This window comes from Lutra lutra, chromosome 8 (assembly GCF_902655055.1).
Source record: "Lutra lutra chromosome 8, mLutLut1.2, whole genome shotgun sequence".
NCBI classification, from domain to species: Eukaryota; Metazoa; Chordata; class Mammalia; order Carnivora; family Mustelidae; genus Lutra; species Lutra lutra.
The window spans coordinates 141,180,802-141,207,797 of record NC_062285.1 but is presented as its reverse complement, the minus strand read 5'-3'; the positions used below and the strand labels follow the sequence as shown (position 1 = coordinate 141,207,797).

General features: G+C 62.9%; 2 protein-coding genes across 3 annotated transcripts in view; both read right to left on the bottom strand.

Moving 5' to 3' along the window:
• Positions 1-545: 545 nt before the first annotated feature.
• Positions 546-25,488, bottom strand: LOC125107101 (uncharacterized). Of its 2 annotated transcripts, XM_047741809.1 has the most exons (4): positions 23,610-25,488; positions 16,031-18,365; positions 6,267-6,319; positions 546-5,866 (listed from the first exon to the last, which is right to left on the bottom strand). In XM_047741809.1, the coding sequence occupies exons 2-4, from the start codon at positions 16,657-16,659 to the stop codon at positions 5,475-5,477; spliced, it is 1,074 nt and encodes a 357-aa protein (XP_047597765.1). In that variant the 5' UTR covers positions 16,660-18,365; positions 23,610-25,488; the 3' UTR covers positions 546-5,474. The 2 variants fall into 2 exon arrangements, with proteins under 2 accessions (XP_047597765.1, XP_047597766.1); XM_047741810.1 differs by lacking the exon at positions 23,610-25,488 and having other exon boundaries at positions 16,031-18,554.
• LOC125107102 (translation initiation factor IF-2-like) overlaps positions 15,188-26,996 on the bottom strand; it is a 28,576-nt gene continuing 16,767 nt past the window's right edge. Inside the window, exon 2 of the mRNA XM_047741812.1 lies at positions 15,188-16,098. The gene's annotated coding sequence lies outside the window, so the exon portion shown is untranslated. The remainder of the gene's footprint in view (positions 16,099-26,996) is intronic.

The following is a 26,996-nucleotide window of genomic DNA, read 5'->3' as shown; positions in this document are numbered from 1 at the left end:
GGAAGAATCAGGCTCCCCGCCGAGCAGGGAACCCGATGTGGGGCTCGCTCCCAGGACCCTGGGACCATGACTGGGGCTGAAGGCAGATGCTTAACCGACTGAACCACCCAGGCGCCCCTTTCTGTCGGATTTTAAAGGAAACTTAAATGAAACCTCTTTGTGGCTCCTAACAGCATGTGGGCTGCAGCTCTGCGCCCGCCGGGCTAGAGGACAGGCCAGCCCCGCCACATGACCCCGAAAGCGAGGCCCCATGTGATGCTGGGCCTCTGTCCCGGCCCGTCGCCTTGGCCTTGGGTGCTGTGTGGCCCTGGCCCTGCCCTCAGCACTATCCTGGCCTGCAGAGCCCACTTGCTGGTCTGCCCCAGGCCAGAGCGACGCCCGGAGCCACAGCCCGGATCAGGCAGCAGGTGGCGCCAGATGTCCAGCCACAGCCGGGAACTCAGGTCCTCCTGCTGGCCCAGCCCTTCTCCTGCACCGGCCCTGCCTGAGACCCCTCCTGCCCCCGCGACCCCTCCTGCCCCTGCTGAGCTCTCTGAACGGCTGTCTCTGACATCATCACGCCACCATGCCAGGTGGCATGGGGAAACCAAGGCTGGATGAGTAGAGCTGGCGTCCTGGGCCCGTGTCCCAGAGGGTGGGGCCCTTTCTGCCACCCCGCAGGGCCTTCTAGCGCTGGACGAGGGGACAAGAATAAAAGCTGTTTTGACCAGGCTGACAACACCATCTGGTGTGTTCAGGACTGAACTGCTTCCATATACTGCTGAGGGCCACACGATGGGGTACCCTGCCCCCTGTTCCCGCCTCTCCCCGCGGCACTCAGGTTCCCATTTTGGTGGGTTCTGATACCCTCATCTCTAGGGACAGCCTGGTGGCAGAGAAGAGACTGGAAGTTGGTTGGCTGGAATGTGGGGAGGGACACTAGGTGATCCAGGTAAGTCACGTCCTCCAAGAAGCCGTCCCTGACTACGGGGCTGGGTCCAGGGCTCCTTGGGGCTCTCCCAGCCCCCGAGCCACTCCAGCCATAGGGCTGACCACAAGAAGCGGCTGCTGTGTGTCCCTGTCTTCTCCCTACGGGGCTGTGAGCTCCCACTGCAGGGCTGGGCAGAGCGGAGGTGCCTGGAGAAAAGGCTGAACTCAGGACATTGGCTTCAACACAGACGATCGTAGTCAGAGGTGGAGCCTGAGTTGCGGACCTGAGGAGGAGGGGGCTGTGTGTTCAGAGCCCCACGGAGCAAGACAGAGCAGGAGGGGTCCAGGTGGGAGCCTGTTCAGGCATGAGGAGGGGGCTGGGCACAGGAGGCCAAGGGTCTGGAGAAAGGGATTAGAACTCCCAAGAAAATTCGATGGCAGAGGGAGCTGGGGTGCAAGAAGGCAAGGATAGAAATGATCTTCGGGGGACACAAGTGGCCAGGCTCGGCCACTAACTGGCCATGGGTGAGGAGAAGGAGGTCAGTGCCCAAGTTTATCCCCCACCCTGCTGCTGGAGGACGACGGGAGAAGGGATGATGGGGCACTCCACCGGGACGGCCTCTTCTTTGTCTCTGATTGCAAACTCCTACACAGCCGTCAAGATCCAGCTCAGATGGCCCCTGGGGCTGCAGGGGGAGAACTTCTGTTCTGAGCTCCCACCGGCCCTGACCCAGGGTGCCGCAGAAGCGGCTCGGAGCCAGCCGGCTGCGGGCGGGTGTTGAGCTGGAGAAGGCAGCAGGCGGAGGCCAGGATGCTCAGGAGGGCGGCTGGGGCCAAGATGGGGGCTTGAGCACAGTCATGGTGGGAGCGGCTGGGGCACCAGGAGGTGGGGCTTGCCAGGGCCTCAGGCTGCTGGGCAGGTGCCCGAGAAGTGTCCGTCTTTGCCGGCCCTTCTGGGCTCCTGGCTTGGTCAGGAGCCCCCTCTGGTCCTTGTCCCAGAGTCCTCATTCTGGGTCACTGAGGACAGTCCACGCCTCGTCTGTTCCCTGGTCAGGCTGGCGACTGGGGGACTGTGTTGGTGTCCAGCTCGGTGTGCCTTGTGCTGTCGGCAGGAGCCAGCCTGCAGCTGCCTCTCACGGGAGGCCGTGGGCAGACTGGGGGGACTGGCCCCAGCAAGGAAGGGGGTGCATTCTTGGGTTTGTGCTAGGCACCATGGCACAGGGGTCGGGCATGGGCTCAGCCAGGCCAGTGCCTCCCCAAGCGGGGCGCTCGGTGCTCCCTCAGACACGGATGGGCCCCTTCTCCTTCCCAGACTCTGGAATCGTGGGGATGGGGAGGCAGCGGCCGTCAACGTGAGGCTCAAGACCTCTGGGAGAAAGACGAGGGCATCTTTCGAGGGGAGGGGGCAGGCACAGGAGATGAGCAGCCCGTGCTGACGTGGCTGTGGAGGCTGGGCCCCGGCCTGGGCCTGGAGCTGCTGACGGGGGTCCACGCCACCTGCAAGGAGTTCCGGGGGGGGGCGGTCTCTCCACAGGATAGGGGTGGAGGGGCACGTCTGGGGCCTGGGGTCCAGGACCGAACCTGTTGGAAGGACCCACAGGCCTCTGCACCCAGACACGGCCCCCCACGTTCCTCCCTCTGCTGTGGCAGATGCTCCCTGCCCCCACCCACTTGTGCACCCCCCCTCCCCCGTCCCAGGGCTTTCAGAAGGAACGGGCAGGACTCTAGACACATGTCAGAACGGCTTTTATTGATGTCGAGGACTGCACGCCACAGGCTCCCACCCCCCTGGCCCGGGGCTCGAGTCTCCCGAGTCACCTGCTGGGGCTGGCGGTGGGCCCTCCCGCGCATACGTGCCGCTGGGCTCCTCAGGGAAGGCAGTAGGTTGTATAGTTATCTTCTGAGGGGGCAACATCACTGCCCTGAAACCACACAACCTACTACCTCACCCCGCCGGCGCCCCGGGAGTGCGGGAGGGCCCACTGTCCCGCCACTGCCCCACGCCCAGCCCTGGCCCCTGCCTGGTGGTCAGTGGCCACTAGAGCCGAGCTGGAGGGCTGGGCAGGCGCGGGGCAGGAGGGACAATCCAGAAGGCACAGACGGTGCAGCTCACACTGTCCACCTGCAGGTCGTCGGGCATGGGGTGGAGGGAGCTGGTGTCCCTGAGGGGCCACACGGCGCTCACAGAAACCCCCCACTTTCTTCCTGGAATGGTGAGTGGTGAGAGATGAGGTGGCCTCAGCACCCCTCGCCAGTGGAGGGGCCGTCGCTGACCAGAGGCCTGACGCTGAGCTGGGCAGGCTGCTGAGGGTGCCGGGGGGCGTGCTGGGGTTCCCCGGGGGGCTCCCTGAGGGCCTGCCCTGCAACCCCAGCCTCGTCCTCTGGGTCCACAGCTGCTCCCCCAGGTGCCCACTGCCGGCCACAGGGAAGGAGCCGCAGACAGAGTCCAGATGTGGGGGGATGGGAGGGCGGGGAAGAGAGGCAGGCGGCAAAAACTACCCCACGGGCCCCCCCGCTCTCAGGAGAGAGACGGAAGGGTCAACTTTGAGCCCTCCCCTGCTCTGGACACTTCACACGGTCTCATCTTCAATCCTCACTTGTCCCCATTTCACAGATAAGGAAAATGAAGCCCAGAGAGATCAAAAGACCCACCCAAGGTCACACAGCAAGTGGATGATCGATCTGCCAGACCTACTGCATGGCAGCCCGTCCCCTCCCCCGCAAGGCCACTGCCCACGCCCCACCTGCACCTGTCCCCTCCCCAGCCAGGGTCCCGCTGCCCATGCCCTGGCCTGCACCTGTCCCCTCCCCAGCCAGGGACCCGCTGCCCACGCCCGCCTGCACCTGTCCCCTCCGTGGCCAGGGTCCTGGGCGCTGTCCATCGGCGATATTACAACCACTTCAGGAAAGACAGTAGATCGTATAGTTACGCATAGTAGGGCAGGGCCCCAAACTATACAACCTACTACCTCACCCCAAAGGGCTGTCGGTCGTGGCGCAGGGACAGACTCCCTGGTTTCCAGAGGCACCTCCTGGAGTGGGGCTGGAGCACTGGGGGGACTGGGGTTGGGGGACAGGCTGGCTGGGTGCTCAGGGCTCGGGGGTCCCAGCCGGTGGACTCCCCACACCAGCTATGCAGAGGGAGCCACACACAAGAAAACCACCAACCCGCGGGAAAGAGAGAGTGAGGAGAGAGACGGAGGGAGGGAGGGGACAGGGACAGGTATCGCGGTGTGGTTTCGGGGCTGTTATGGTGACTGATCACCCCCATCTGGACAGGAGTGGCCATAATGTTCCCGAGGACCATCTCCTGCACTGGTGACACTGGGAGGAATGCCATCCTGCCATACAGGGTGGCCGGAGCTGTCCCCACATCGGGAGACGCCCCAGAATCCTGTTCTTTCCTTCAGATCAGGAAGCTGGCTTCCCCGGGGAAGGCGGCTGGGGCAGGGCTGGAGACCCGGCAGGGCTCTGCACTCGGTGCCCAAAGGCACAGTCAGCCTGGGTTAGCGTCACCATGGCCAGCAGGGCCACCACCTTCCTAGGGGCCCCTGAGGGAAAGCTGGTGAGGCGAGTGCTACTGTCAACCCATCTTAGGGGTGAGCACATCGGGCCCAGAGAGGTGACATTGCTTTCGCAGGGTCACACAGCGGGCAGGGGGCAGGAAGGAGGTTAGAACATTCTGCTTTCTGCCTGGTGAAATGGTATGAGCGCTCTGAGCTCTCCCGCCACCAGACAGCCTTGTACCCATCCCCAAGCAGGCTGCCTCCTCTAGGCAGGCCCCAGGCTGGGCTACACCATGCAGTCCTCACCGGCCTGGTGAAGCTGGGAATCCCGTTTTGCAGGGAGGAGAGGTGGAGATGGGTGGGCTGTGGGGTCCCTGGCCCCTTGTCAGGGCGGAGGGTTTCTCTTGGGCTCTGCTGGGTTTGGCCTCGCCTGGTCCCGCGGAGGGAGTCTCAGGCCCAGCCCCCAAAGCAGGGGCAGCTGCCAGTCCTGAAGGAGCTCTGGGCGTCCTAAAGTCCCCCCAAGTGCCCTGTGGGATGACAGGCTGCCATGAGCCTCACATTCCTGGGGACAAAAGAGGTCGAGGACCTGGCCCCCAGCCCAGGGCTCCCTGCTGAGGGTCCCAGAGGACTCTGGGCTTCAGACTCAGCCGCTGAGACCCCGATGCCTGCCGGCAGCAGAGACGCCCCAATTCTGACCACTGCCCCCGCAGGCTGAGGGCAGCACGAGGTGGGGGAGCCCAGCGGGTGGAGCCAGCAGCAAGACCAGGCTGGCCTCCTCCCCGTGCATCTCTGGGCACATTTTACAACCTCGTGGGCTTCGATTTCCCCACTGGGATGCGGGGCCGGTACCAGAGCTGCCCCTGGGGTGTCTGGGTAGCACCGGGCCACCCTTAGCCAGAGCCAGAATCCAAGTGCGCCACGACGCAGACTCCGGCACCTCCTGTCCCGCGGTCTGCACCCCTGCCCTCCCCCAGGCCTGGGCTTCAGCTCCAGGGCTCACAGCGAGAACCAGGAGAGCCCCGGCCAGAAGACGGACTGCACGCCGGGCCAGCCCATGCGCTAGGCCCCCCGGGCTGGGGCGAGCGAGGGAGACAAGAAGAGACACACATCCTGATCCACCCTGGCCATCGCCACAAGCACCCCTGCCCGCCGCCTCCAGCCCGGCCTGCACACGAGACTGGGTTTCCTTCTTTTGCCCTTTGTTCCTGCTCCTGCTAGACTCCCCGCACAGCCTCTCGGGGGGATGACAGGTGGCCTGGGTGCATTAGGACTGCCCTCGAGGGCTGGCTCACGGCCAGGCAGAGAGAAGGGGCTACCTCCAGGATCAGGGCCCTCAAGACAAGGTGAAGCCGAGGGGAGCAGATGCACCGGGTGGTGAGCCCCAGAGACAGACGAGTCCTCACGGTGCCGAGCGGGGATGGGGCCGAATAGTCCTCTTCCATCCAAACTCTCTGTAACAGACCACGGCTCCTTCAGGCCGTGTCCAGTCGTGGTGGGGGGAGGCCGCAGAGAACCATCAAAGGTGACAAGGTCCCAGGTGAGTGGCAGGGGCGGAGAGGCGTGGCTGCGGGTGGAGGGTGCTCCTTGGGCAAAGGTCTGGCGGTAGGACCACCAGACCCCCGTCTAAGGACTCCTGTGCCTGATGACAGGACCTGGAGGTGAACAGGAGGGACACAGCTCTGCCCATGGCCCTCCTGGAGCGCGGACGGCAGGAGAGTGGTGCAGGGGTGCCAGAGGTCACCTGTGAGGCAGCCACATGGGGGCGGGGCTGGCCAGCATGGGGCCAGCCAGAGGAGGGCCCTGCAAGGTACAGCCCGCCCAGACCAGAGGCCTGTCCTAACGTGCACTCACTGCGAGAAAGGCCGGCCACAGACAGAAGCCCCCGATCGGCGCCATTTCTTGACCTGTGCAGGGTCTAGGAAGAAAGTAACAAGCATCAGGTTTGGGGGTGACACAGCCAAGCCAGACTTCGGGCAGCTGCTGTGGGCCTCCTCTCCTCAGGGACGCACCTGCCAGCCCACACCTCCCCCGTTCGTGACCAACCTCTGGCCAGGGAGGCTCCCTCCAAAGGCCAGGAGAGGGGCCTCCGTGACCGCCCTGAGCTGGACAATTCTGCATCAAAGACGACAGAGACCCGGGCCTTGTCTCTGAATGGTCATGGTTACTGATGTTTCCGGGCTGGGCAGTGAGCACTACGCCAAGGTCACGAGGACACCCTGGGGCCTGGAGCTGGTGGGACCCAAGAGAGAGGAGCTGAGGTCCCCGCTTTACAGAGGAGGCTCCAGCCAGGCTGACGCTCCTGCCCCATGGCGAGGCCTGGGGTTCTCCGGAGAGCAGAAATCCGATGGAAAGGGCTCCCAAGACCCGCCCCGAGGCCTTAGCCAGGGGTTGCTGGAGGCCGGCCACCCCACCTGGCTGTGGCCCATTGTGTCTGGATGGGCACCTAGGACTGGCATGAAGGACAGCCAGCCACACATGTCCGCCAAGGAAAGGACACAGATAGGAGGCAAGCCCATGGCCGGACCGCTGACCACCTGGAGGGCCAGAAGCTGAGTCCGAGGTGTTGCGCCGGGAACCAGACCCACCCCCAGCCCGCACCTCTGCTTCTTCCCACCGAGTCCCTGCCCAGCCGCGGCTCCCCTACACCGGCCTCCTGGAGCAGAAAAATAGCCAGGGCGGGCCCGCCTCTGACTCTCCCCGGCCCATCTGTCTTTGTCCTTTGCCAGGAGCGCCTGCCCCCGGTTGTTCCAGCTGCGTGCCCATGAGGGCCCTCTGCTGTCTGTGGGGGCCTATCTGGGGGCCCCCCAGGGGAATCCCAGCTCTGGGGCCCGCCGTCCTCTCAGGGGCCCCAGGTCTCCTGTCTGGAAGAGCCTGCCCCGCGGCAGGTGGCATGGCGGTGGGGAGTGGGGCCCAGCGGCCCTGGCAGCATTCCTCCCTCCCGAGGGCCCAGGGCGGGTTCGCTGCAGACATGAAGTCTGTTTCCAGTGTCTCTAGGTGACCGGGAAGCAAGGATCGTGACCCTCAGTGCGGTCTCCACTCTGGCTTTGCCCATACCAACAGGGAGGGGGCTTACACAAAACGCCTTTTTTTCTTTAAGCCAAGAACCCAGGTTTTTGGGTGGGGGTCGGGATGTACATTTCTGGGTCTGCGACCCATTTGAGACACTTCTGAGCTAATGGGGCAGAGGCCCCAGGTTGGTGTGTCTGAGGTAGAAGGGAAGACTTGCCGGGCCTCCCTGCCCCACAGTTCCGGGGGTCACCATGGGCCTCGGCCCGGGGGTACGGCAGGATTCCTGAGACAGACCAGAGGGACCCTTCCCACTTGGCCCAGATGAGGCCTGGAAGCAGGGGACAGGTGATGCACCCTGAAAGGGGCTCCCTGAGCTGGGCTGCCAGGGGTAGTGAGCAATCGGGGGTCACCCCACCAGCCACCAGCTGCCGGCACCAGCCCGCCCAGTCCCATGGTGTCTGCCTGTGGGCAGGGTGCTGGGCAGTGCCGGGTGGAAGGGGCCAGGCCAGCCAGGGACAGGTGTGTGGGCGGCCTTCGTGGGCAGGTGGCCCTTTCAGGGCTGGGCGGATGTCTGGAGTGAGTGAGGCAGACAGACGGTGTCTCCCCGCAGTCACCTCAGGCTTGGCTCGGGGCCACAGAGAGCCAGGAACCCCCCCATGGCCACCCCCACCCCTGCACTGCTGCCCCGATTAGGTTTCTCCCCATAAAGCGACCAGTGTTTCTGCTCGGCAAGCCGTGCCAACAATGGAGTCTGGGAAGAAGACGTGGGGGTGGCATCCGGGGACCTTGGTGGGGGGTGGGTCTCCTTACAAACACGGCCCATCGAGTTAAGGACATGACAGTCTGATTGACCTGGGCCAGGGGCAGGGGGCCGTGTGCCCACCAGGGGCCTGGCATGGCTGGGAAGTGGGGAAGCCAGCCCGACCATTGCTGGAGCACCAACACTCAGCAATCCAGACAAATATTTTAAAGTAAAATTCTTAAAAAATGAATGTAAAAATGTCCATGACATAAAAATATTCCACCTACAGACAGAATGGACAGAGTTACTGACTTCTTTTGCCTCGGGCTCCAGCAGCCCAGGGAGGACATGGACCAGGGGCCTCACCACCCCCAACAGCACGCCCGGGGGACTGAACAGCAAAATTGGATCTGGAATCCCAAATTCTGTGATGCTCGGCTCTTCCCACAGACCCATGTCCCTCTGGGCGGTACAAGCCACTCCCAGCCAGGAGCCCCCGCTCCAGCCCCGTGGGTCTGGACAGACCCCAGCCCTCTTCCTGTCCCGGGGCTCCAGTGATCCTCTCGTCTGCACCCTCCCTGACCAGCTGCTGCCCCCACCCCATCATGGGCACTTGAAAGCCTGTGTCCTGCTCCAGCTCCCTGCCCTCCTGTGCCCAGAGACCTCCAAGCCGGCACGGTGTAGGCGGCACGGCCACAGCAGAGGCTGGAAAGGCAATGCCACAGATGCGGGAGCTGGGGGGCCCACAAAAATAACACTTGGCCGCCCTTGGGAAGCCAGGGGGCAGGGGCTGGCCGGGGAGGCGGGCGGGCTCTGCAGACACACCTGCAGCCACGGGGGGCACGGGCATGGGGAAGAGAGACAGCTGGCTCTGAGGTCCCTCTGGTCCCGGTTCTGACTCCTGCTCTGGCTCCAAGCAGGGATGAGCCTCGGACAAGTCAGCACCCCTGGCCTCGGGGCAAGGATGCCGGGTGGTCAGGAGCAAGGTCAGCAGGCCTCTGTGCCCAGGGAGAGGGTGTCAATGGGGAGAGCGGTGCTTCACCTCTGCAGGGTTTGCTTGGACTCCAAAGGGAGAAGCCAGATGCAGGGCTCTCTGCTCCTGTGACTGTGTCTGCGTGGTGCTCTTTAGTAGCCAACAGCCTTAACCTCAAAGGTACGCATTTATCTACAATGTTCTCGGTTGAAGCTACAATCTGGGTCACATGGCGAGGAGCAGGGGTAGGAGAGGAGACCGGATGCATACCTATCATTAAAAACGCCCAGCACGGGGCGCCTGGGTGGCTCAGTGTGTTGGGCCTCTGCCTTCGGCTCAGGTCATGATCTCAGGGTCCTGGGATCGAGCCCCGCATCGGGCTCTCTGCTCAGCAGGGAACCTGCTTCCTCCTCTCTCTGCCTGCCTCTCTGCCTACTTGTGATCTCTGTCTGTCAAATAAACAAACAAACAAACAAACAAAAATGCCCAGCATGAAAGCCCACCCTGCAGCAGCCCTGGCTGGCCCAGTCCCCTTCAAGACGGTTGTTCTCCGTGGGACTCTGTTTTGCCCTAAGGGGTGCTGGGTCTGGTCTGGCGCGTGGCCACCGTCCTGTCCCACAGGATTTCCCCAGAGGGAGCCAGGGCATGAGTAAACCTCACTTCACGGTGACGGAATGTTCTCTCTGGGAACCACAAGGAGAGAACGTCTGGGAAGGGCCTGGAGCAGGGGCCAGCAACCCTCCCAGCCTGAAGGGCTTGGCAGGGCCACAGGTGTCTGGGGAAGGTCTCAGCAGCTCCCTACCCTGTTCCACATGCTCTCGCCCTAGGTGCCTGTCTCTTGACAGTGCGGGACTGACCCTCAGCTGTGCCGAGAACACAGATCGGGCCGTGCCCCCAGGTCTGCCCGGCACGACTCCACGCTGCCTGGCCTGAGAGACGGCAGCAGGCTTGCACAGGCACACTCCTCAGACGCCACTCCAGCTTCTGCACCAGGACTGTCCTCGGACGCGCCTCTAGGAGGTCCGTATTGCTGTGCCCCGCTGGCAGGTGCGAAGCGCTGGCGTGCTGGCCGCTCCTAGAGGCATGCTGCCGGGGCCGACGGGGCATGGTGGCCCACAGCGAAGGGCCCGGTGCTGGCTCCCGAGACAACGGAGTCTTCTCTATGTGGCTCCCCAGTCCCTGTGGCCAAGAGTCCCCATGTGCCGGGCAGCCTGCTGCTTGTAGGAGCGTGTCCCCCCGGTGCCATGCTACCTGCGCCCCGTTGGGCACGGTCAGAGTGGCGAGCCTATTCACACTGTACGCAGAACAAGAGCAGGAGGCGCAGACGGAGCCCCGACGCCCGGTGGCTCCCAGCTCTGGGACGGTGCTCTTCGGGGTAGCCACGGCCTAGGGGATGTGGGTCCCTCAGGAGACGGGACCATGCAGGGCAGGGGGCTGGGTTGGAATGGGCCCACCCCCAGCTTCGTGCAATGAAGAACCGTAGCTGGCTCAGGCCCCGGGGGAAGCCCAGCTGCAGAGCGGCACAAGCCCACCTCCTCCAGGAAGCCCCCTGCACGTGCTTCCTGAAGATGGGCAGAACCTGCGTCCAGACCAGAAACCTGACCGACCACCAGGGAGCCCGGAGGCTCCTCGGGCAGGTGAGGATGTGGGCAGGCAAGCGGAGGGCTGAGTGCCCGCTCCTGTCCCTGCGTGGCCTAGAAAAGACCCAGCCCCGTAGCAGCGAGTCTGGGCAGCCCACCCCCACCCGCTCAGGCGAGCGTCATTTCTAGAACCGTCCCTGCCGGCCCCGGGGATGCCAAGGACTCCCTCCAGGAGCATGGCTTTAATTACAACTCTTCTGGGCTCTGCTTCGCAGCATCTCTGTCTGCTCGTCAGGGAAGGCTGGGGGGCGGCGAGGGGGCCGGCCGGGCTGGGTGAAGGGCCGGGGTTCCCGGACGGCCTTGCCAAGACATGTGCTGGTGCCAAGCCCAGGGCAGCCGCGGCCAAGGCCGGGCTGGGGCGGGGGCTGCTGCTGGGCTCCGTCCAGGCCACTCGGGGCAGCGGGCGGACAGTGGTCTCCCTCCCTCCTCCCCCGCCGGGCCGCCTGCCCGCCGGCCTCACACACAAAATGGCGGAGGGCTGCGGCGGCCATTTTGTGCAGCCCCAGGAAGACAAAGGCAGCCAGCAGCCGGGGGCAGGAAGGAGGAATGTCCACTCTGGAAGTGTAGCCGCCTGGCTGCGCAGAGGCCTGGGAGTGCCTGGCCGGGGGCGCGGAGGACAGGCGGTGCCCTCTCTGCAACCTTCCGCCTGCCCAGACCCCCGGCCACCCTGAGCCGCCAGAGTTGCCCTCATCCCTCCCAGGGGCTCTGGGTGGTCTTGGGGACGAGCCATTGCCCAGGCGGTGGCACGGATGCCCTCCCGCCTTACAGAGGAGGCTGTCCAGTGCGAGGCAGTGACACTGAGAGGCAGGGTGGAAACAGGCTCCCAGCCTCCCAGGCCTGGGCTCCTTCTGGATGAAAATCCTGCTCTGCCCCAGACCCTCCAAGGGCGGTCTTCACTTGCCCTGACGCGGGGCTGCCTCTGACCAGATGGCCCGAGGCCTACCCTGCGTTCCAGGGACATCCCAACACATCCCACCCTGGGTCCAGGCTGGCAGCTTCATCCCGCCCACGGCCGGTGGGCACAGGGACAGCTGGCAGGAGCGGCCATACCAGGGCAGCGCCAGGGGGACACCAGCAAGACCAGCTCCAGGGATGTCTGGCCGTGACCCCCTTCCTGAGCTCCCGCAGCACCTGCCTGACAGGGCCCCATTTGACACCTCAAAGCTCCTATCCTGTGTCTGTCTGGGGACAGCCCACCCCCTGTTCGGGGCCCTCTGGGGGCACAAGGGGCTGCCCCAGCAGACACGTGCTGGACCGGGAGCCTCTCGGGAGCCCAGCCTGTCAGGCAGCGGGTGCACACCAAGAGCCCGTGTCTCTCTGACTCTGTCCACAATCTCCTGATCTTTATCAGACCTCAGTCATACAGCAGGGACAAGCAGGACTGCTCTGGGGGCTACGGGGCCAGCCCCAGGCCCCTTCCTCCCCGCTGGCACAAAGTGAACACCTGAGACCAGCAGACTGACGCCCAGGGGGTCATCATGCCCTGGCTCCGGCTGAGGCCAGCATGGGGCCCTCAAAGGGCATCGGGTCCAGGGAGACGTGACTCACACAGAGCGGGGCAGAGCCTGCGTCGTGTGTTCTGATGGGGACGGCCTGATCTAGAGCTAGGAGCCAGGCCTGTGTCAAGACGGAGGCAAGTGGGATTGGGAGGAAGGCCCCACGCCTGTCCCATGGAGGGGGTGCCGCCATGGCGACAGCATGGTGTGGAGGGCAGGTGCCATGGTCCTCATCGCGCGTGGGACCACAGTTGTCCAAGTGTGAACACGGTGCTGTCCTCAGGGAGGACATGGAAAACCTCTCCCGGGAGCCCCGGTTCAAATCCCCATCTGCCCAACGTTGCTGCCCGCGTGTGTGCCACTTCCTGGACACGTTCTCCCCATCACAAACAGTTCAAACACCCCATAGTGACCACACGCCAGGCACCAAACCGAGCCCATCACAGCAAGTGCCCCTGTCCATCCCCATTATGGCCTGATCCGCAGAGGAGGAACGAGCACAGAGAGGCTAAGTTACTTCCCCATACTCACACAGCCAAGACGGGCGAACTCCTCCACGTCTCCATTTCCTGTGCCCGGTCACACCGCTGCTAAGGAGGACCAGAGCCCGCTGCACTAGGTGATCCCAGACAGCCCCACGTCTGAGACATTCACTTTCTCTCCCTCCAGGTGACCGCAGGGTTGTTCGGGCTCCCTAGTCTTCTGAGGCTGGCCAGGCTCGGTGCATGCAGTGCTCTTAGAGAAGAGCTGCTCAGACCCAGGCAAGCTGGGGCCAGGAGCTCAGGGCTGCTGCGCAGAGTGGGAGCCTGTGTGTTCCCAGACAGAGCTGGCCCGGTGGTCTGCCAGCTCCATTAACTACTGGGGAACAAGGCCTCCAAGCAGGGAGCTGTCTGAGGCCAAGTGTCCCACCAAGCCCTGACCTGTGAGCACAGACAGCAGCCCCGGGCCCTCCCAGCCGCACTGGGTCTGGGAGCCGCTTGCTTTCGCTCCAGGGGGAAGAACCCTCTAGCCCACCTTGGGCCCCAGTGCATGGAGGGCCTGAGCTGCTCCTGCCTGCCCTCCAGGGAGGCCGCCCCTTCATACCCCGCGGCCTGACGCCTCAGCACAGCCACACACTCCCGGAACCCAGAAGTGTTGCTGGAGGCTGATGGGGTTAGGGTTAACCTCCCCAAGCCTCTGCCCCCCAAGGGGCACCCACCTGCAGGGCTGTCCGCAACAGGGACAGCTCCTATGGGAGGGGCGTCCGGCTCGGGGCCTGGCACAGTGACAGGACCCGCATCGGGAATGGCTTTGTCCCATGCAGCTCGCAGAGCAGGCTCTCACGGGAACCCATCCTCTGTTTGCTGTCACATCTCTCCTTGTGGTCCCGGGTTAGTCACCCCCTAGCCAGAGCGCCGCTCGGAACCGAGAGGTGAGCACGCAGTGAAGCCCATCATTCTGCCTTCTGCCAATATTTTCACTGGGAGCAGAAGATCAAATGTGAGGTCTTTGTAAGGCCTTAACTTCTACCTAGGTAAATAAAGGCTATCTGGACATTGAGCATCAAAATAAATTTCGGCCCCTCCTGGACTGCAGGCACCAGACACGGGTCAGCCTGGGGGCAGGCGGACGTGGCTCATCAGTGTGGCTCGGCCATGGGGCATCAGGCCTGTGCGCACCCACTTCTGAAGAACAGGGCAGCCCGTCTGTCCACAGGAATACAGGGTTCCTTCAGGGAACAAGCCACCACCGGGTGGCGAGCAGTGGAGCATGGCTCCTGCCTGTACTGGGCGTGGGAGAGGGGCTCAGTGAAGGGGAAGGGACCAGGGACAGGAGGGAGCCTCCCGTGCCCAGACTTCTCCCCATCCTGGGCCAGGTCTGGGCAGACTTCAAGAAGAACAATATGGAGTCCGTTCAAAAGCAAATCCCACCGAGTCACCGTCCCCTGAAAACCTTTGGCACCTCCCAGCCCAGCATCCTGAAAGGCAGCTCCGTTGTCCCACTGACCCTTTGGGGCCACAGGTGAGGCCAGAGTTGAGCTCTTCCCAATCCCCAGCCTCTGCTTCTGGCTGAACAGGACGGATATGAGCCCCACCAGTGCTGGTCGTGCTGGGGCTTTAGGAGCCTGTGCGCACGGGGCAGGGGCGGGGGGCCTCCCATCTGGCCCTGAGCGTGATCTCGCCCCTGCAGTGACTGGGCTCTATGGTCATCCTGGCAATTACCCAGGCTCAGGATGAGCCCAGAATAAGCACCTACTGCATGCGCTGGCCTGCATGCATTCCGTCCACTGCACACTATGGGAAACATGGTCCTGGCCTGGGGTCCCCACTCTCCCAGGCCTGTCCTTCTCCACCCGGGCCACTCTCCACATGTCCTGAGTCAGCTGCTGTTCTGGGGCCCCGTCGCCCTTCTGGCCTCCCAGGTGGCTGGCCTTGCCTACACCCATGTTCCTGGGGACCCACCTCTGGTCCGCTGCATGTGTCCATCAGAGCATGGGGACCCAGGACTCAGGTGCACGTTCTGGTGCCCGAGCTGGCAAGAGGAATGTACCTCTGGGGTGTGGGCTTCCCGGGGACCCCGGAGGCTACAGCAGCTGCCCGTGGGACACCAGGGAATTTCACAGGGGATGCCCAGGAAAGCATCTGGACTAGACAGTCTTGGGCAGAGCCCAGCAGGCCCTGGAGACATCTGGGACCAGCTGTACCTTTAGGCCCTGTTTCCCCAGCGAGGGGCCCCCCGCCCCCAGTAAACCTTCCAGTCGCTCTGCTCTGTGTTCTCTCTCTACCTGTGCCCTGCCCACTTTCTCTCTGCCTCTACCCTGTTCGTCTCCTTCCTCTGTTATCCCCCCTCCAGGTCCCCCTTTCCCTCTGTCCCATGTCCTCTGGGGGCCTCCCCCTCTCCCCACTCATGTCCCCCCCACTGCCATGGGCACCGGCTGGCATGCATTCTCTGTGCAGACACAAAAGCCCGGGGGCGGGGGGGCAGCGTCTGCAGAGTCTTGTGGGCAAGCTGGACCTGTAAACGGGGCCCAGATGGCAGAGGGGTCCTGCGCCCAGACGCAACAGCCTGGGGTCCTCTCCACATGGACTTGGGAGGCAGGCCTGCCCCTGACCATGGCAACGGGGGTGGGGGGCGCCCGTCTGGCCCACATAGCCCCATGGGCTCCCCAGGAGGCTCGACTCAGCCAAGGCGGCCCTATGGCCTGCCCTGCGGGCCAGCTCTCAGAGGAGGGGCACAGGTGGGCAGGGGGGCTCTGAGCACCACAGGCCCCGTCAGGGCCACAAGGTGGCTGGGCTAGGGAGCGGCCGGCCGAGGACCTTCTCACCTGCCAAGCCCGAACGCTGCCCACTCCGCAGACACTTCAGACCATCCCCAGCAGCTGGCCCAAGCCCTCCCACCATGGACCCCCAGACAGACGGCTCCTGGCAGAAGGGGCTTCACTCCGATCTTCTGTGCAGAAGGGAGCCAGAAAGTTGGGCCTGAGTCCAGCTCTCTGGGGCAAGAGACCCGGGCAAGCCCCTGACTCCTGGCAGACCTTGGTCCCTTGACTACAGAAGGAGGCCGGCAGCAGGTCAGGGCTGAGGCCAGAGCAGACCCAGCTGAATGGGCGTAGCTGTGCAATCCTCCACAAGCCGCGCGCGTGCGTGCGTGTGTGTGTGTGCATACACGTGTGTTAGGTCTGTGTGTGTGTCCCACTTCCGACGTGCCCAGCCCAGGGTGGTACCTGGGGGGAAGGGGTGAGCCCTGACTCTCAAGGTTCAAAATGCAACACTGACCTGAGAGGCAGAGTCATCAGAGTTTCAGGGTCAACTGCAGAACGAGGAGGCAGGAAGAGGCGTGGGTCCTGGAAGGAGAGAGATGCCATGTCAGTCTCGGGAAGGAGAACCCAGGTCCTGCCCTGTGTCAGTACCCCCAGCCCCGGCCCACGCTGCCCTGACAGCCTGGGAGGCCGCCTCCAGGACCCCAAGGGCCATGAAGCCACTGCATCAGTGAGACTTTGTGTCCCAAACCCTGGGAAGGGCACCCATTCCCAGTGGCACCACTGGATTTTCTGGAAGCACCCATCTCCCAGGGGCAGCAACCAGACCAGCGGCAGCATGCGGACCCGAGGCCAGAGGGACACATGTTCAAGATCAGCCTCAGCAAGGCCTGCCTCTCCCTCTGCCGAGGTGGTCTGGGGAGAATCAGGTGCAGTGTGGGAGGGGCTCAGGATGAGAGGAAATAGCCCTGAGGAGCATGAGGGAGCATGCCCCTTTCCACCCTCACCCAGGGCTTTGGGGCATCCTGCCAGCATGAGGCAGCTCTCTTGACATCCCCATTGAGGACGCTGTGTCCTTCCTGCAAAGGACAGCTTTTCCTCTTTGCTTTGGCTGCTGGGAAGCTCAGAGATGAATTTACAGGTCATTACTAGCAACCAGAGACTTCTATACAACGTGGCTCCTTTTAGGCCTACCTTTGCCTCTCCTTTTGCCCTAATTTCCTCTCTTTTTATCTTTCTGCATTATCTATGTTGCTCTAAGCTTTAGCATAGATATATGTATTTTGTATCCATGTTTATTTATTTATACAGCAGCACTTCAACATAGAACACCTTAGTTCCCTCTCGCCCCGAGTGATCAGTGGGGGCTATGTGTGTAGGCTTCATTTTTGCAAGTCATGGATTAGGATTGATTCCAAGTCAGACACCGCCCAAGAGGCTGGGCCGGAAGAGGCTCCCTCCTCTGCTCTGACTGGGAATGGGGAGTGGGCTGCGTAGGAAGAGGTCTGGATGCCCCATTTGCAAATGAGAAACAGAATCCCACGGAGAGGTCTTGGCTTTCCCCAGTGAAGCCAGGTAGGTCTGGGACCCAGATTTGATCTGGACCCCGTGGCTTAGTCCCTTGCCATGGTGTGGCCACGCCCACAAGCCCTCGGGGTTGGCAGTGGCTGCCCCCAGGCCAACCCTGGGTATGGAGGTGCTGCCCCGGGACACCGACAGAGAGCCTCAGGGTCGGGAATACAACCAGGCCAGACCTCTGGCAGGCCCCCCATAGCACCTGCTGTGGGCAGGGAGGCTCCCTGTCCTGCGGTCGTGCAAACAGACCCATGACCACCACACAGAGCCGTTTGGATCTTGGGGTCGGGTGGAGACCCCTCCCCGCTTGGCTGTCTCCCCAGGGCTGTGAAACTAACCCGTGGCCATAGCAGGCCTGGGTTCCTGGGGGTGCGGAGACCCTCCTGGCTGCCTCAGAGAGGCCGCCAACAAGGCCTCTGGCGGCCCCAGTCCCCACTCTGCCTCGACCTGTCCCACCTCATGTATTAACACCAGCACATAAACCCCGACTGACAGATGTAGGGAACTGGACACCACTGAGCTCCAGTGAGGGGAGGAGCCAGGAGAGTGCCAGGGTGGCCCCGACACCGGTCTAGCCTTCAGTGAGGCGTAAACCACTGAGCTTCTCGGGAGCCCAGTGTGTGCCAAGACTTGTGTCCCGTCCCCCCGGCCTGTCATAGAAGCCACGCGTGATCTGGGATCCACAGTGCGTCCCCAACACTCCCCCAGGAGCGGCTCATGCCCAGCCTTCCAGGTGAGGAGACTGGGGCTCTGGCAGAGCGTGTCCTCCCGCATCCAGGAGGACAGCTTGCGGCTGGGGGGCTGGGCGTGCCCGTCACTTGGCACCACGCAGGTGGCCATGGCTCGGAGCTCACTCGGGATAGTCTCTGTGCCAACAACTCAGCCCTTCTGGCCGGCCCCGATTCTACCGGCTTTGAGGAGGCCAATCAGAGTCTTCAGGCCGCAGGGCAGGCTAAACACTCAGGGCGAGGCAAAGGCCTCCTTTGCTCTGCCCTCACTGCTCGTCCCGGAGTGGGACCTCGGCCACCTGCCAGGGGCCAGAATGAATCCCTCAGGAAGGTGGGCCTGGCTGCAGGCTGGGCCCGAGGGGCTGGAGCTGGGCTCTTCTGAAAGACGGGCTCACATTCCCTTCCTGTCCAGGCTGCCCACCTCCCGGGTTGCCTCCCTGCCCTGGCCCAGGGCCAAGACCATCTACCTGGGCTCTGTGGTCCTGGAGTGTCTCCCAAAAACCATGATGGGTCCCGCCTCCTTGGGGGTACTCTGGGATGAGTCACCTTCTGAAAGACACAAGGTGACCGAAGAATCTGCCGGGCAGGCCTGGTGGCACATGACCCCCAGAACGGGAGGGGGCTCGGTGTGACCCTCCCTTGCCTCTATTTTACCTGGCACTACCACTAGCAGAGGGGTCCAGCTCATGGTAGGCAAGGCACCGATGTGCCCAGAGGTTATGGACAGCAAGGGAAGCCTCGTCCGCTCTCCCGACTCCCAGCCCTGGTCTGGAATCCCCCCACCAAACCAAACCCCAGCCACTGGCTTCCTTGGGGCCCAGCCAGGTGTATCTTCTGCTCTTGCAGGGTTGTTGCCCGAGTCAGAGTCTACCTAGCTCTGGTTGGAGGCTGCAGGTCTGGTACTGCCCATCCCCCCCAGGGCTGGCAGCTCTGCATCAGAGACCAGCTCCCATGCGGCTGGGTACACCCAGACCCAGCACAGAGCCCAGCACCCAAGAGGCCCCCAGGATGGCAGGGAAGGCCCCCCGCCCCCGGCCCCGGCTCTTGGAACAATGTCTGTATCTGGGCTGAGAATGCGTAGACCTGACTCTGGGTCTTTTCCCAATGAGCCAGTGAGGGGACACCCCCAGACAGACTGAGCAGGAACTCAAGGCCCCAGGGTGTCCTCAGAGCACCTGGCTCAGAGTGAGCCAGAGGCCAGGCTCTTGACTTGCCCCGGGTCCAGGTTCCCCCAAAGCAGGGCTGGCTCCGTCTGTGAGGATGGAACGGCAGACCCAAACCCAGGCCCAGCTCACCGCAGAGAGGGGCCGGGCTGGGCCTCAGCCGGACCCACTCTGCCTCTGCCCCAGGCTGAGCGTGAGTGGGCGGCAGGGAGGAAGGCAGCGTCTGGGCACTGGGCCCTGGGGTCTGCATCCCTTCCACACCTTCCTCCCCTAGCCTCTGTGATCACTCCCCACTTCCTGAACATGACTGCGCGAGCTGGGAGACTCCCACAGCCCACCCCCCCACCCTGGTGCGAGAATGCGGCTGCTCTGTCCCCCCAGGGGGACAAGCTTCCCCAGACCCCATCACCAAGCAGGTCCCACCCAGAGCAGGAGCCACTGGGGCCAAGAGTGACCAGTTGCCACTAACTGGCTTGCAGCCCCCCCCACCTCGGGCAGAGGCCCCTGCCAGGGGGGTCATGGGACTCATCAGGCCCACAGAGGCTGCAGGGGACTGGCTCGTGGGCTCCCTAGAATGTGTTCAGACTCCCACCCCAAAACGCTGGGTAGAACCCCAACACCAACCCTGAAGAGGGGGGCCTTGGGGACTTGTGAGCCCAATGCACTCGGCCTGCAAGTCACACAGCTCTGGGTTCTAATCCTGTTTCCTGCCTCTCATCATTGAGAGCCGCTCTTAGCCTCAGTTTCCCTAGCTGCAGGATGGGGCTTCTGGGCCTGAGCACCTCACCGCCCTGTTTTATAGGAGAAGAGCACCCCTGAGAAGGGACTGCCCCGAGGCAGCACAGCCCTTGGTCACTGGCAGGGACACCCTCCCTGCCTCTCCTCCCAGCAGGACAGAGCCCTGCCAGGCACCCATGTGTAATGACCCCAGGGCCCACCTGCCTGCGCCTGTAAGATGGGTGGGTCAGGAAGTGCCTCGAACTGGGGTGTCTCTGATGCCCTGGAGCTGATGGGACAGCACGCGAGGGTCTGCCCAGGAAAGGAGAACCCCAAAACAGCACAGGGGAGCCAACGGAGCACACAACCCCCTCCCACCCCTGGACAGCGAGCACAGCCTGGTTGGGCTCACAGAGGGCTGCTACCATGGGCGGCACACCGTGGTGCCCACAGGCCCAGCAGCCGAGGTCCCCTTTTTACAAACGACCCTATTCTATATGACTAGTTGAAGTTAGCCGCAGAAATCAAGCTTCCAGGGAGCCGGAGGAGGTGAAAACAAGAACAAGGCCACCCTGGGCCTGCTCTAGACACAAGGGCTGTGGAAATTCCATCCTAACAGGTGAGCAGAGTTCCAGCTGTGGCGGCAGGTTTGGTTCTGGGATCCTGGCCCGATCCCTGTACGGCACAGGAGCCACACGTGGGCACGGCTGAGAACTCACGAGGACGGCTGCCCGGGGCAGGTGATGTGAAGCCCCTTCCAGCTGCAGGCGGCACTGACAGAATGCTCTCCCCCTGGGACACTCTGTTGCTCCCACACCCTTGCCGCCACTCTCCCAGTGACGGCACAGAACAGCCAGGCTAAGTGTCCACCAGGCACGGGGACGCAGAGGCGCTCCCTCGGCCTCCCCCCTTCACCCTCTGCCTGTTTCCAATCACCGTGAGCTGAGCTAGACAACCATGGCGTTGCCTGCCCTCAGAGCCCATACAAGTCTTGTGAGTTCCTTGTTTTCCCTTGGGGCTGCCTAAGCCTTCTGAAAGCTGTCCTCCCTCAAGAGGCCAGCCCCTGGGCTGTGGCGGGGGGAAGGGAGGCCAGGGGCCCCTGCCCACCTCAGGGTCACTAATGAGCTTGGGCCCACGAGGGAGGCTGAGGAAGTGTGGGGGGGCTGGCCAGATCCACAGTCTCGGCCTGGTGTGTGCCTGCAGGCACAAGGTCGCCCCCTTCCGCCCTTCCCTCCTGTGACATGGGAGAACTGTGGCAGGCGTTCCTGATGACCAAAGTACATGTCCCAAGCCCAGGGCTGGCTCATGATGACACCTCTACCATCGCTCCTCTTGGAGGCCCCGCACTGGAGCCTGTTCCCTCTCGGAGACTGTGCCCCACAGTGTGGTCACTTGGACGAAGGGTCAGCCCAGGCCGTCCTGGCAACTTTCTCCCCCCATGCAGTTCCAGACTCTGGAAGGCTTTGGCACAATGAGGCTGGTGCTTAATTGGTCAGAATCAACCCTGGGACCCGGCAGGATGTCTCAGCGTTCAATCCCTGCCTTGCCCAGGCCCAAGAGTAGCCTGGTCTCTGGAACATTCCTATGTCTATCTGCAGGGCAGTCCAGGGTCCACAGAGGTCCCATTTCAGCTCTGGGCAAGTCCCTCCACATCTCTGGGCCTCAGGCTCCCAATCTGTTCTACAGGGACAGCAACACCTACCTCCTCAGATTTACACACAAGATTAGAGATGGTGCCTGCTGCACACCCAGGCCGCACCGGGGCTCCTTGGACCACATGGCCACCGCTGCCCCCCTGGGCTGCTTTGAGGACGTGTGAGAACTCACTCTGGGCCTTTATCCTGGAGAAATTCCTTCTCCACCTCTTACTTCACCAGGGACCAAGTCTCTAGGGCCTGGGGCCTGAGTGGACACCGTGGGGCAGGAGCTGGGAGCTCCCAGCAGGAACCCTGGTATTGGCCAAGCTGCGGAGCCCGGAACCATGGGAGCACGGATCCCCAGAACGTGTAGCCTGCCTGTCCATACTTTTCTTTGGCATTAAACTTGGCCTTCTCCAAGGTCACGTGTGGGATAAAAGGCCTACAAATGGAAAGAGCCAGTTGCTAATAAATCACGTGCAGAGCTCACTGTCAGCTCTGTGTAGAAATGCCCCGCAGAGGATGGAGGCCTGACCCTGGGGTCGTGCCGTGTCAGAGACCCAAAACCGCAGGTACCCAAGACAGGTCGGGGAGCGTCAGAAGGAGGCTGTGAGCTGGTCCAGCCACGTCCTCCAGCCAGAGGGCCAGAGGCCCAAGCCATGGTGCCTCTCTGGTCGGCTGCTTCAGTTGGGTCCAGACGGCTCTCCAGCAGGGACCAGGGAAGCTGGGACTCAGGGAACTGACAGCTACCACGGCAGCCAGCGTGGAAGGGCACAGGCCAGCTCAAACCCCCAAGGACACAGCTCCCAGTGGCAGAGCCGCCAGCCCCAGGGAGGGGCCTGGGCAGCAGAGCCCAGCAGGCCGCAGAGAATCTCCTGGGCTCTCTGAGCCCCAGTCTGGTATCTTCAGAAGCAGCCATCGCTGACATCATGAACGTGAAAGCGAACACACGTGGAACCTCACAGGCTTGGCCCGCACATACCACAGGCACTCTCGCCGGGCAGCGGCGGACGCCGCAGTTAGCAACTGGGGCCAGAAAATCGAGTCTCTGCCCGGGGCCCATCCGTGTACACACCTACCCTGAGCTCTAGCAGGTCGAGGGGCGTCACAAGGACGTCCCTACCTCCAGCAGCAACGGAACAGGCCCCAGCACCAGCCTGACAACAGGGGTCCCGGTCGCCACAAACAGACATCACTTCCAGACATCAGACTGCAAACACTCGGGACGAGAACAGGACCCTTCAGGGGGTCCCCCCCTCAAGTTAGCAGCATCGCCACCACCGTCGGCCCGGAGGGGCCTTGCCGCGCGCCTCACTCTCAGCGGCCCCCTCCGCCCCTACGGCAACTTGCCACGCCTTCTGCAAATGTCGCTCCTTCTGCGGGAGAGCGTGCTGCCCTGCAGATTTGGGTGGGTCAAGGTCACCCTGGCCGGGTGGTTAACTTTGTGATTTAAAGGAGTTTGCCTTATTCAACAAGATCTGGAGAACCGAGAAAAGGAGAGAAAGGCAGCCCATGGTTCTCCCCTGCTGAGCCAGGCCCGAGGTAGACTCCCCACCCAGGAGGGGTCCCACGCACAACAAGGCAGCCCGCCACAGCCTTCTGTGGCACTGGCTCCCACCGGCCGTGTCTGCGGAGCGGGCCATGCCACCCCATCAGAGAACTTTGTCACAGCTCCCTGACCCAGACACCCCACCCAGGACAGTGGCTGGCCACGTTGTTTCTCACGTTCGGGGAGGCATGAGGACACACACCTCCGGCTTTACGCATAGATCTTTCCTCTTTCCCTGGGGAGACCCCGCCCAAAGCCCAGAAGCCCTTTCGTGCACCTGAGGCCGCCCCTCCAACTGGCCCCTGGGAACCTTCCAGAGACCCACCAAATGTCAGAGGTGGTGGGGAAATGGAGGCTCAGAGCCGGGGAGGGACTGAGTCCCCTGCCCACTGCTCAGGCACCATCTCCCTGAGGCACACTTTTCAAAGGGCCTCAGTGGAAGCTGCCTCAGACCTGTCCCAGGCCCTTGGAAGGGTCTGGACGCCAACGCCTTCACACGTCCCAGACCCGTGAAGATGAATGATGGGAAAGAAGAGGGGTGCTGTGGGTGCTACGGAGGGGCTGGGCAGCCCACTGCCAGGGGAGAGGAGGCCAGAGGGCCTTGGAGTTTGTGAGAACTTCCTGGAGGAGGAGGACCCCCATAAGCCCCAACACGGTGGCGGGGCCATGCAGGAAATTCATGAACAGAAAAAGTCTGACCTAAATTACAGAATGTGCCACTACTCACCAATGACATCGGATGGGCTAATAGAGTCCAGCTTTCATACCCACTGAGCAGAGGGGAAAAGGCCCCAGAGCCTTCTACAGCATCTCTCATTGCTGGTCGTCCCTCTGTGGGCCACAGGTGCTCAGGGCTCAGGCCTGTCCATCGGATGCTGCCATCCCCGACAAGGTGGGTTCACAGTCCCCTCAGATTAGTCCTAAAGGAGAATGTATTGCTGGAGGTAAAAAAGTTAAGACCTGTCCCCTTGTCTCTCAGAGCACTGTGGCCGCGTGACATGGCCAGCCAGGTGGCTCATGCCGCCACACTGAGTACAGGGTTCACGGCCTTCCCTTCTTCTGTTTCAGCCTCGGGATCCTGTTTCATTCATTCATGAAACATTCCCCCAGGAGCCTGCCCTGGGCCAGGCTGGTGATTCTGGCCGGTCTTCCAGAGCAGACACTGTGACTGTGCCGTGAACTGATCACAGGGCGGATGGGAGCAAGGAGGGCCTCCAGGAGGAGGCAATGCTTGGGCCACAGTCTAGAGAAGTGAGAGGATGCCAACATGGAGGGGGCTGACAAGCTACTGGGAGCCTCTCAAGTCTCAGGAAGGGGAGACTGGACTTCCTCCTGGAGCTGGACGGGAGCCCCACAGGGCGGAAGGCAGAGCAGAAGTCTGCATGGTGATCACACCTCTCTGGGTGAGACACAGACACGCTGAGCAGAAGCAGAGCTGGCAGGACTTGGGCACAGTCTGCGTGTGGCAGGGAGGGGAGCTGACGATGACCCTGCAGGTCAGCAGCCAGGGGACATCCGCCAGGAATTACAGGGGGTGGGAGGGGACAATTGTGGTCACAGCAGAGGAAATCCCCTAGTGCGGGCTGCCCACAGTCGGGTCCTAAAAGGCGCATTGGCCAAGCAGCCCACCAGGGCCAGCCATGGCCTCTCTCGCCTCCTGGCCAACGCGGCGAGCTGCGTCCTCATTTCCCTGAAGAGCGCGCCCCGATCCCAAGCCAGAGAAACGCGCCTCCTTGCTTCAGCCCAAAGCCACGGCCCGGAGCCCCCCTCCCGCGGCACCAAGAATGAGCAGGGTCTCTGCCCTGACCGTCCCCGTTCTAACGGGCCGACCCGTATGGCTGGGGCTCCTCCGTGAAGCCAGTGTGGGGGCCTCAGCCTCCCGGCTGGCAGCCCGTCAGGGTTCCGTGAGGCCATCCCCAGACAGCAGACGTCAGGGCTCAGAACACAGAGGGGCTCTGTCCCCAGGACACAAAGCAGAGCTTGGGTGCTGGGCGGCGCCCGCTGGCTTCACTGCCTCCCCCACCAGCGGGTCTCTGGGGGCGCGTCGGTGGGGGGGGCTGAGACGGGAGGGGCGGTGGAGCCCAGAGGAGCCGGCCTGCCTGCCTGCCATAAATCACCACGCCAAGCTTTATAATTATCTGGGCACTTAAGCTCCTCTTTCTTCTCTTCCCCCTTTCCCTGGGGAAATTTCCTTCATTTCCTACAAGATCCCGGTCTCCCCGCAAGTCTAAATCAACCTCGGCCACGCCACGGCCAGCTCCCCCGAGCTAGCTCCCTCGGCCTACTTTCACTGGGGAGGCGGGCCAGGCCGGAGGGCAGGAAGGTGCCCTCGTTCAAACCCAAGTTCCCTTCCTGCCCAGGGCAGAAAGCTGAAAATGCCACCACGCCCGTCCTTTGAGTGGTGGTGGCAAGCGTGTCCCCTCTGTCCATTGGCTGCGGCTCCCGCCTCCGGGGGATCTGTCGGGAGGCTTCCCCAGGGAGGCAGGCCCGAGGTTGAGTAGGGTCCCAGAGGAAGAGGAAATGCCACTGCAGGTGGAAAAGCCACCTGGGCTTTCCAGGTGACCTCGACAAACAGCTTTCCCTGAGGCCAGGCCAGGCCAGCATCACCGCCCACCCCCACCACCCGCACCACCCCCCCGTCCCCCCGCCGCCCCCACCCCGAGTCTGGGGTTGCCTGGAAGGTGCAGCCGCATCGTGTGTAGTGAGGATCCTGCGGGGGGGCAGCTCTGACGCCACCATCATCTACCGTTTGTCCAACCCGACCCCGAGTCTCATCTAATTCCCACGTGCCTGCAGGTCTGTGTTTCTCCCCATTTCACAGATGAGAACATTAAGGCCCAGGAAGAAAAGCTATCTGCCCAGAGGCTTGCTGCTTCCGGGTTCTGCTCCTTACATGTCAGCTGGCAAGGGTCCCCGTAGGGCAGTGGCAGGGCCCCACAGTAGGCAGGTCGGGCAAGAGTCCTCAAAGGGTTCCCCATCACCTCCGGTAAAAGTCCCACCTCAAGAGGCAGAGGGGAAGGCAGCACGTGCGCCAGGGCATCCGGCTGGGCCGGGGGCTGCGGCCGGAGACCAGTCCTGGGCAAGCGTTTCGAAGTCAACAAGCGGCCAGGCTCTCCCAGGCCTCCCTCCCAGGGGGATGAGCCAGCCGGATTTTTTTAAAATCTGGATCTCATTTTCTGCCCACATTTCTGACCTCCGGAAGCCTCTCGGGTAGTTTTCCAGAGCCCTCTGGATTCTGTCACGGGCACGTTTCATGCCTCTGCTCACCACATTCACAGCCAGGTCACTGGGCGCCGCCCCCCCCATGCCAGGCGGAGCCTGCGGGCACGGCTGCCCAGGCCTTCCCAAGCCCTGGGTCCACGGGCTCCAACTGGCTCTCCAACAGCCATTCCGGTCAAATTCCATGACTCCTTTCCTTTAAAAAAAAAAAAAAAAAATCCCCTCTCTGAAAACAAACAAAAGTCCCAGAGAGAGATGGCTTTGCCTCAGCTGCATTTCTGTGTTGTTCCGTCGTCCTGTTTGGCACGGCAAGCACCTGGAGAAGCCATTCAACCCTCTCATTCTACAGATGGGTAAACTGAGGCCCAGAAAGAGGAAGGGTCTACTGAAAGTCCCCCACCCCATAATTCTATGGCCAGCCAGCATGGAGCTGGGGGTCCCTGTAGCAGCTGCTGGTTCTGAGCAAGAAAGGACGGTCTGAGCCCACGGCGAAGCCCAGAGAAGGGTAGTCATGGCCCGGGGCGTGATATTGGGCCCTCACTCCACCCACGCAGTCCCGGTCCCATGGCCCAACACTGGTGCTCAGTACATGTGAAAGAAACCTCGGTTTGCGGGGGTTGTGTGCCTTGAACTTCGGGAGCAGAGCTCAAGGAAAGCAGGCTGGCTCTAATGGAAACCAGTCAGCGGGCCAAGTGCAGCAGGAACCACCCCCCCAGTGGTTTCCATGGGGACGGAGCCGGGAGGTGGAGCTCTGGCGAGCCTGCCGCAGCAGATGTGGCCTGTGCAGGGCTGGCGTGGGGCGGCAGGAGGGGCGGCGCTGCGCCTGGCAGCAGGGCCCTGGGACGTGGCAGGCCACGGGTTGAATGCAACAACGAGCCCAGGGCTGTGGGTCCGC